At 40.0% G+C, this 10937-nt stretch overlaps 1 protein-coding gene across 1 annotated transcript; it reads left to right on the top strand.

Annotated features, from left to right (window-relative positions):
- The first annotated feature begins 9096 nt into the window (after positions 1-9096).
- LOC120516404 (uncharacterized protein K02A2.6-like) lies at positions 9097-10371 on the top strand. The gene has a single exon (XM_039738051.1). It carries the CDS (start codon positions 9097-9099, stop codon positions 10369-10371), a length of 1275 nt encoding a protein of 424 aa, XP_039593985.1.
- The last annotated feature ends 566 nt before the right edge of the window (positions 10372-10937 follow it).

Genomic DNA, 10937 nt, shown 5'->3' with positions numbered 1-10937 from the left:
AGGATGACCCCTTGTGGAGTCTAATTACCAAATTCAATTGACTCAACTCTACCTACAAATACAAGGATCAAATGTCACATCCATAAAGCTGAAGCACCTTCCACAATATAAAATAAGGTACATAGGCTTTTTCCAAATCCGCAAAACAAATGTATGATTGGCAAATCCAAAATGCCCCCTCAAATATCTTGGTAAGTGCAAAGACCTGATTCAGCATCTGTGTCTGGCAGTCCTGAGGCACTGTCCCCACCTGTCAAACAACAATAAAGAAGTGTATTAACTAAAACACATCCACAATATCCAGTGCTATAAACATTTTCAGTTGGATATCATCCACCCCTACAGAATTGCAACTGCAGCCTTACCATGAGGAACTTTTAACTCACCACCATGACCTTAGCCACAGATACAAATCCAAACCCAAGCAATGCTTCTGACACTGTTTCTTCTGAGTAGGGTGTACCCACTGGGATAAAGACTTCATCAAAATGCTATTTCAACCTCTCAGTGATATAACAAGTTCAGATCAACAGTTCACCACCTTGCTAAGCAAGGCACGCACATCATTCTGTTTACAATTACTGAGATGTTGAATGCTTAGCCAGGACCTCTCTAAGGCTGTCTAAAAGTGTTTATCCATAGTCACACTAAAATCCAGCCAAACATGTGATTTGCTTCAGCCACAACTGCCACCTTTTTGGACTTACGGCACTTCTCGGTTAATTCTGGAGACTATCTTGCTAACATTCCATGGAAGGCTTCTTTCTTTAACTCGACAGCTTCCTTTATTGCTGGTGGTCTGAGTGGGTCCTAGAATTCTTGTCCTGATAGTCACCAACAACGTTTTGGTCCCAGCTCCTTGCACCTGCCACCAACACTGAGAAGCTGAATGAGTGCATTAAGAGTCTATGCCCCTAACCACTCCTGAAATGATAGATAGAATGAAGATAGAAGTCAACCTAATTCAGGACAGAGACAGTTGTTCCCAACATATTCTCAATACCACCTCCTTCTGACTAGAGATTGCAGCATCCATCAAGTGTTGGTCATTTGACAGTCCTACATCTTTTTTACCCAAATGTCCAAAAAGTACAGTATAAATTCACATCAGATGTCATGACTCCAATGTTACCTTGGTACTAGGTACATTCAGTCCTGTGTTGTATGTTTATAGGCATTTATCATCTAGTTCAGTCTTGTTTTTTAACCCTTGAACAGTTTTATTCTTCTTTGTGCTATAATTTTAATAAATGCAACATACCAAATTTATTTGATTAATTTGGCCTTGTTCTGGGGGCAGAGAGGTGAATTGAGGGTCCTGTTACTTGTACAAAGTTCAAGTCTTATCCACAAGGCTATACTGCCAAGTAATTGAATTACATAGTTTGGCTAATTTGTGCAGGTGAAGAATGCATGCACAATTTTGGGGCACACTTTAGACTTTTAATAAAAATCCATCCATCCATCCATTTTCCAACCCGCTGAATCCGAACACAGGGTCACGGGGGTCTGCTGGAGCCAATCCCAGCCAACACAGGGCACAAGGCAGGAACCAATCCTGGGCAGGGTGCCAACCCACCACAGAACACACACAAACACACGAGGCACACACTAGGGCCAATTTAGAATCGCCAATCCACCTAACGTGCATGTCTTTGGGCTGTGGGAGGAAACCCACGCAGACACGGCGAGAACATGCAAACTCCACGCAGGGAGGACGCGGGAAGCAAACCCGGGTCTCCTAACTGCAAGGCAGCAGCGCTACCACTGCGCCACCGTGCTGCCCTTTAATAAAAATAATCTTAAAAATATTAAATATATTTTCAGGTAAAAAATGTCTCGGTCTGGTGATTAATTTATTTTATTAGTAAAATTTCCCAAAGCATATAATCCACAATTTCACTTGATGCTAACTAATGTTTTATTTATACAGAACTGCCTACATGAAGCTAATAATTTTTACTCAAAGATTTTTATGTGTCTTATAAACAACACTAAGAAACTCACATTCTGCAATATCAAAGCTAATGAAGGAGCTACTATCAATGAGCTGTAAAAAAAGATAAGAGTTTGAAATGTTTATGTACCCAATAACACATTATGAGTCTCTCCTGAATAAGGCATTCAATTTATCTTCCTTCACTATTTAGTTTTAAAGTAGATACTGTCATTAAATAGCAGATGGCTTATTGCTAATTTTAGATGTGAGTTCTTAGTCACATGTACATTTAAAACTGGGTTATTAGAAAGAAAGACAGATGAACAGTCCAGGTTATTACCACTGTTTGAAGAGTAATTCAATTAACTTATCAAGAAACAGAGTTTTCTCTTATCCACCCTACTGATATATTGACTTGCCCATTGATGTAAACTGAATTTAAATTAATCACTGGCTAGAAAAGAACAAGCAGACTAACATTCAGCAGATTCCCAAAGGGGAGAAATACTACTTAAGAAATAAAAAGGAAGAAACAATAAAAGTCCTTCTAATAATTTCTAACAAGTGGACCAGAATTGTTTTTATAACATCCAGATCTAGTTTTATACTAATAATAAATTATAATAAAATTAAGAAGAATTTTAGTTTGTTTGGTGTACGCCTGAGGGATGTCTGTTCATATATTACACTGTGTTATTTATGACTTAAACTGGTAACATTAATCTTTTGACTCAAATTGTCACAGTTGTCTTTTTTTGGGGTTTTATGACTTTGGAAACACCTTTACTATACAGACCATATTCTGTGTTTAAAGTTACTGTGGGCCCAAATTTCTCTCCATATCTATAGCAACATTTTCTGGTAAATTATAATCATCTTGAGCATGGGAAGGGGGCTATCTAAATTTATCATTATTATTATTATTATTATTGTTATTAGTATCATCATCATCTTTTGCTGCCTCAGCTCTCTCTTTGGATTAGCTTCCTTATGGTTTCAAATTTTCAGTTTAAATACATTAAAAAATACAGGAAGAACCCAGTGCAATGGATAGTGTTACTGCTTTCTAGGTCCAGAGACCCAGGTCCATTTCTTTGTGTAGCCACTTGCTGTGTAGAGGTTGCACATTCAACTGTTATGCCTGTAGACTTTCTGCACTCCTTTATCTCAAAGATATACGAGTTAGGTTCTGTATTGACTCTGTGTTGGCTCATTCTGAATGAGTGTGGGTGCACTCATGACCTGTAATGCACTTAATGAACCTCCCATCCACAATGGGCTTCTACTAAGTACTAAATACAGAAGGAAATCAGAGTGGATAGACTGATATACTGCAGCAACAGACAGTAAATCTTTATTGCAGTATTAAGCGATACACCTTTTTAAAGAAACTTTCCAAAAAATAATCACCCAACATATTTAATCAACATTTATTTACTAGTCTTTGATCAACAGTTGCATAGCACCTGTAACCTATAAATGCAAAAAGACTTTGGTCTTAACAGAAGTAAAATGATAAAACTAGAACTAGCATTAATTGAGCTTATTTATTATTTTATATCCTGCTCTAGTTTACCTCATATAGATGAGATATAAATACTGATAAAGCTGGGATGCCAGGTACACCCGAAACACTGAGTCTATAACTCGTGACCTCACTCTGAATCCTTTATTCCATACAGCTGAGAAGGTTTTCCAGCACAGGAACAGCAGGTGTCTTATTGGAAGACAGTCTAGTCATGCTTACCAGCCTATCCCTATCAAGTCCTTCAAAAGAAAAGCAAGACAGTTTATAACATAGAAGAGAGATTGTTTAGATTCTTGAAACACTAAGAAAGAGGAAAGAATTTTCTTACCTTAGCCTTTTGAACCCCATGAAAACCTGAAAATCAAAAATGAGTGAGGGTCCAGAATACAATTTTAAAAAATGTTATGTTGTTTAAATCACTCAGCACCCAGGGTTTTGAGAAAATATGCTGAAATACAAATTTAGAAAAAGGTAATTGTGAGGTAATTTCTTTTCACTTTATCCATGACATGTAATTCTGCCTTTCATGCTCTATTGCTCCAAGGAAGTGTGGCTCTACATCACATTTGTTCACAGCATTTAATTACACTATGTGTCCAAAAGTTTGTGGACAATGGACCATCACACCCTACTGTATATGAGCTTTTTGAATTATTCCAAAACCATGTGCACAAATATGGATTCTCCTGTTGCAGCTGTAACAACTCTTCTGGATGACTCTCCACAGCAAGATTTTGGGTTGTGACTTTGAGAACCTGTTATTGTTTAGCCAAAAGAGCTTTTGTGGCGTCAGGCACTGATGTTGGACAAGATGACCGGGCTAACTAGCAGTACAGTAATCCCTCCTCGATCACGGGGGTTGCATTCCAGAACCCCCCGCGATAGATGAAAATCCGCAAAGTAGAAACCATATGTTTGTATAGTTATTTTTATATATTTTAAGCCCTTATAAACTCTCCCACACTGTTAACATTATTAGAGCCCTCTAGACATGAAATAACACCGTTTAGTCAAAAGTTTAAACTGTGCTCCATGACAAGACAGAGATGACAGTTCTTTCTCACAATTAAAAGAATGCAAATATATCTTTTCTTCAAAGGAGTGTCTGCATCAGGAGCAGAGAATTTAAGAGAGAGAGCGAGCGCTCACAAAGAAAAGCAAACAATCAAAAAATCAATACATGTGCTTTTAAGTTTGCCTAAGCAAAATAAAGCAGCATTTTTCAGAGGAGCGTCAATATCTTCAGAGCAGAGAGGAGCAGAGAACGTCAGAGAGAGAGAGCGAGATTAAAGCAAACAATCAAAAAATCAATACATGTGCTTTTGTGCTTTTAAATATGCCGAGCACCGCAATAAAACGGCATTTTTTAGAGGAGCGTCAGTATCTTCTAAGCAAACAGCCTCTGTGCAAACAGCCCCTCTGCTCACACCCCCTCCGTCAGGCGCAGTGAACGTAAGAGAGAGAGAGCGAGATTAAAGCAAACAATCAAAAAATCAATACGTGTGCTTTTAAATATGCCCGCAATAAAGCGGCATTTTTTAGAGGAGCGTCAGTATCTTTTAAGCAAACAGCCTCTGTGCAAACAGCACCTCTGCTCAAACCCCCTCCGTCAGGCGCAGAGAATGTCAGAGAGAGGCAGAGACAAGCAAACAATCAAGCACCGCGCGGGAAGCATATCTTATAGCATTGAGGAGTTTTAGTTAATATGTAATACATGCTCTGATTGGGTAGCTTTTAAGCCATCCGCCAATAGCGTCCCTTGTATGAAATCAACTGGGCAAACAAACTGAGGAAGCATGTACCATAAATTAAAAGACGCATTGTCCGCAGAAATCCGCGAACCAGCGAAAAATCCGTGATATATATTTAGATATGCTTACATTTAAAATCCGCGATAGAGTGAACCCGCGAAAGTGGAAGCGTGATATAGCGAGGGATTACTGTATTCCAATTCATCCCAAAAGTGGTCAGTAAGGATGAGGCCAAGGCTCTGTGGAGACCACTCAAGCTTCTCTGTAACAAACTCATCAAACCATGTCTTTATGACCATGACTTTGTGCAAAGGGGGATAATCTATTTAGAAGAGAGCCTTCCCCAAACTCTTGCTTATACACAATCGTACGCAAGTTCTGCGCTTGGTTTTGCAGACTGGTGGAACCCAGCGTCAAAGCAGTGCTACTGTTCCTATTTAGTTTCTCTTTCTTTTTCAGATCCACATCCCTGACACGGCTTTATAAATACACTGGAATTAACCGCATATAGTTTATTAGTTTAATGCATCTGATTGTAATTAACATGTAACCATATAATTATTCACAGAATGGTCAAACTATTCTAAATACAACAGCTGCTTTAGCGTTGTTACTCTCACTGTGCCTTCTTCTTCTTCTTTCAGCTGCTCCCGTTAGGGTTTGCCACATCGGATCATATTATTCTCACTGCACCAATCAGAGTATTTACAGTATATCACTGTATTTGAGTGTGAATCACAGCTGTACAGCAGCTGATCGGAAAGAGAATTATCAGTATACAGCATCAAGCACACGCTGCCTCAGCCATTCGCCATTTGAACTGGTCTCATCTGACAAATGCTTCAGAGCCTTTCCTATTTAGACCTTGCGGTTCACAAACAGTTTCATCCCAAGAACTAAACACACACTCAATCAGTCCATCAAGTGGTCCTTCTAGAACTGTTTGTACTTGCAAGTTTACAGTGAGGTAATTGTACTTATGATACAGTTATAATATTGCACAACCTGAGCCACTTTAAAAAGTGCGTATTTACATATGATGACAATATCATTTTTAAGATGAAATGCAGCAGAATATATCTATACTAATAAAAGGCAAAGCCCTCACTGACTGACTGATTTACCAACTGACTCACTCACTGACTCATTACTAATTCTCCAAGTTCCCGTGTAGGTAGAAGGCTGAAATTTGGCAGGCTCATTCCTTACAGCTTCCTTACAAAAGTTGGGCAGGTTTCATTTAGAAATTCTACGCGTAATGGTCATAACTGGAAGCTATTTTTCTCCATTTACTGTAATGGAGTTGAGCTCGAAAGCCGTGGGGGGGCAGAGTTTCGTGTGACATCATCACGCCTCCCACGTAATCACATGAACTGATTGTCAACGCAGTACATAGAAAACCAGGAAGAGCTCCAAAAAGCGCTGAAGAAAACATACATTATATAATTGAGAAGGCAGCGAAACAATAAGAAGCGAGCGAGTGACATATACAACCATATTCATGAGTGCTGCGACTTCGGAAACAAAGCACAGTGTAAACCTAAAGTTTAAATTAAGTTCATAGACAGGCTGCTGCTGGCATTTGTCATGCCCACGGGTAATGCGGGATACAAGTTTAATGAGAGGACGCATGATATAAAGAGAGTTTTGATCACTTTGTAACTAAGTTAAAATTGCAGGTGAAGGGCTGTGCTTATGCAAATTCCAAGAGATTGTGTTTGTGGGGGATTGACAGTTAAGGCGGGTGGGGAAGTCACGTCATCATTTCCCCACCCATTCACCTCATTTCGCTCTGAGCTTGCTCCGCAGTTAACGCACGCAGTGTTAAGGAAGCAACTTTGTGATGCTGCCACCAAATACTCACAGAAAAATCCACAAGTTAATAAACACGCTGTCTCTACAGTTTCTCCACACTGAATCCTCCAGGCACTACTTACAAAAGGTTACATTGACAATCGTGTTACGTTATTTTTAAAATGTTTCCTTTTCTTAGCACAAGCACAGCTGAGAAGCTTCGATGCATGTGCTCCATAACGCGTTAAAAAATCACGCATTTAATCACACTTTGCATTACAAACAAACTTCTGTCAATGCATGATTTCCTGGTACACCGATTACATTGATCAGCGCTTCCCGATTCATTTTACCCTCGCACCCCCTTGGTTTGAGAAAAGTATGAAAAATATGAGGTTAACACAGAAAAACAGATCACCAATTGAAGCTTTATGAATAATCGATTCGCCATCAATAATTGTTTTGGTAAAGCCATACTCAGTGTAATCGTCCTTCCATTTTATAATTTTTCCGCCACTAGCCATCATTAAATGAACAGTAAAAAAGTAAGAGCGAAGCGAGGTGACTTATTCAGGCAGGCAGGCGACAGCTCAATAGCTCGAATTTGGATATAAGTGGGTTCTATTTAGTCGCCAGAAATATCTTTGTTAGGAATGGAAGTTGAATTTAGTCTTTAAATTTCTATGGTAAAGAAAAAGTTATGCAATGATGACTAAATTTAACTATATAAAGTCAAAACTTTTATATATAAAGTCATTCCCGAATATATAAAGTCAAAACTTGATTATATAAAGTCAGCGCTGGAATATATAAAGTCAAAACTTGAATATATAAAGTCATTCCCAAATATATAAAGTCAAAACCTGTGTATATAAAGACAGCATTGGAATATTTCTGAATATATAAAGTGTGATGTTATGCCTTATAGCAACAAAGGTTCCGGTAATGTGTTGTTGTGGACCGGACAGTCCTGGGTAGTGCACAGGGATACGGAGTGTAAAAAGAAGGTGTGTGCGCACTTAATAAAGTGGAGGTTCAAAGACAAGTCGTTGTCCCGTGGCTTTAATAACATAACATGGTGTCAGAAATAGGGACTGGCGGACACCGGAGAGTGGATGAGTAAAACGCCAGTGAGACGAGACCCACGGTGGCGATACCTGCACGGAGAGCGGCCGAGGGAGGAGCGTCACGAAGAGCCACGAGCCGAGTGCTAAAAAAGCGGCACTGAAATATTTTCGAAGGCAGGACGAAAAGACATCGTTGAAACAAAGTAAGAGAACTCTGAGTGTTTTCCCGTCATGGAGAAGTTAAATCCACCATCGCCTATGCAGCTCGTCGGTAATCTTGCTGATAACTGGAAACGTTTCAAGCAGAGATTCAACATTTATCTTGCTGCCAGTGGCGCGGGTGGAGATGATGAGAAGTTGAAAGCATCAATCTTTCTACACGTGATAGGTGAGGATGCACTGGATATATATAATAGTTTTCAACTTGACGAGGCAAATTTAACACTGACTGCTCTCATGACAAAGTTTGAAGAATACTTTGTGCCAAGCAAGAATGTCACGTTTGAGAGATACAAATTTTTCTCCGCTGATCAGAGACAAGGGATGGCTTTTGACCAGTATCTTGCTGAACTGCACACACTGAGTAAGACTTGTGACTTCGGAGATTTAAGAGATTCACTAGTGAGAGACAGAATAGTCTCTCAGGGAAAGACTGCTACGTGAACCAGCTTTGACATTAGAGAAAGCTGTCAACATGTGTAGAGCTGCTGACAATAGACACAAGCCAAAGAACTGCAAAGGGATACTGCTACAGTACACGCAGTAAAAAGTGAGGAGCAGCACAAAAAACAACTTACAAAACAAAGACACCAGAGAGAGAAAATCACAAAAAGCAGGTGTGGTAGATGTGGAGGGATACATATACCAAGATCTTGTCCTGCATATGGAAAAACTTGTAATCGTTGCGGGAAGAATAATCATTTTGCAAAGTGTTGTAAAACTGATGGTACAGAGAAAAAAGTACACACAGTTGAAGAACAGCCAGAGGAATTCTTTGTAGATTCTGTTCAAACAAACATGACAGAAAAAGCTGAATGGATTGTACCACTGACAGTAAATGAGACAATAATTCCATTCAAATTAGATACAGGTGCACAAGTTAACCTGTTGTCTATGAATGACTACGAAACCCTCAAAGTTAAAAACAAAATACATTCAACAAAAATAAAAGTAACAGGATACACAGGTGAGGATGTCCCTGTCAAAGGAATCTGCCTAGTGACACTGAAACATAAAGGACAGCTGCTAAAGACACAAATGCTGATTGTGGAAAAGAGCGTTCAGCCAATTCTGGGACTGAGCACATGTGAAAAACTGGACTTGTTGAGGAGAGTGTTTGTAGTGACATCACAATGCAAAACAGATGAAACTTCATTTATGGAGGAGTATAAGGATGTTTTTAAAGGACTCGGATGTCAGCCTGGGGAACACAGAATAAATACAGATGGCGCTGTGACTCCTGTAGTGCACGCATGCAGAAAAGTTCCATTTGCATTACGAGAAAAGCTCAAAGAGGAATTAGCTCGCATGGAGAAGCTGGATGTCATTAAGAAAATCGATGAACCAACAGACTGGGTGAGTTCACTAGTCATTGTGCTCAAGAAGAATGGCTCTTTGAGAATATGTCTTGATCCAAGAGATCTCAACAGGGCCATAAAACGTGAACATTTTAAACTACCAACTAGAGAAGAGATTATGTCTCAGTTCGCTGGAGCAAAGTGGTTCAGTAAGCTTGATGCGTCGTCTGGATTCTGGCAATTGAAACTTGATGAAGCAAGTTCTAAACTGTGTACCTTCAATACGCCAGAAGGCAGATATCGTTTTCTCCGTCTACCTTATGGTATTCTATCAGCACCTGAAGTATACCACAAAACAATCCACATGATTTTTGAACACCTACCAGGGGTAGAGACGATGATGGATGACATAATTGTGTGGGGTTCCGACCGCCAGGAGCATGATGCAAGATTGAGGCAGGTCCTGGAGCTAATAAGACAGTCGAACCTAAAATTAAACAAGGAGAAATGTGAGTTTGCAGTCAAGAGCTTAACTTTCGTGGGAGATGTTTTGTCTGAGGATGGGGTCAGGCCAGACCCAAGAAAAACTTCAGCAATAGTCAACATGGAACGGCCTCAAAATAAAGAGGAAGTCAGGAGATTCCTCGGAATGGTCACATACCTGGCCAAATTCATTCCCCAGCTGTCAACGCATTCAGCTCCACTCAGATGTCTCCTCGAGCAAAAGAATGAATGGATGTGGCTCACGAGCAGGAGATGTGCTTTCAAAAATTGAAGCGCATCATCACAGAGGAGCCAGTGCTCGATACTATGACCCACAAGAGGACACGAATCTCAGCAGATGCCTCACAATATGGCCTAGGTGCTGTGCTTTTGCAGCAACATGCTGAGAGCTGGCAGCCGGTAGCCTATGCATCAAGGGCCTTGACGAGTGCAGAAACCAACTATGCACAAATCGAGAAGGAACTTTTAGCTTCTACGTATGCCTGTGAAAGGTTCCACCAGTATGTCTATGGCCAGTCCTTTGAAGTGGAAACGGATCATAAGCCATTGGTGTCAATAATGTCTAAGGCTTTAAATGACTGTCCTATGAGAATCCAACGAATGCTCATCAGACTCCAAAAATATGACGTCAACATGATCTATACACCAGGAAAATTCATGTTCGCAGCTGATACACTTTCTCGGGCTGTCGACAGGCATGAGAGCCTTACCAGTGAGAAAGGTGCGGACATACAAGCGTATGTCGACATGATTGTAACCTCTCTTCCAGTGTCCTCAGAGAAAACTGAACAAATCAGAAAGTCAACCGATATGGATGGAACATTGACACAACTTAGA

Source organism: Polypterus senegalus, chromosome 16 (genome assembly GCF_016835505.1).
Source record: "Polypterus senegalus isolate Bchr_013 chromosome 16, ASM1683550v1, whole genome shotgun sequence".
In the NCBI taxonomy this organism is placed as follows: Eukaryota; Metazoa; Chordata; class Cladistia; order Polypteriformes; family Polypteridae; genus Polypterus; species Polypterus senegalus.
This window is presented reverse-complemented; position numbering and strand designations above follow the sequence as displayed.

Bases quoted from the DNA above. Each gene is read 5' to 3' on its own strand.
- LOC120516404 (XM_039738051.1), top strand. From the start codon at position 9,097: ATGACAGAAAAAGCTGAATGGATTGTACCACTGACAGTAAATGAGACA.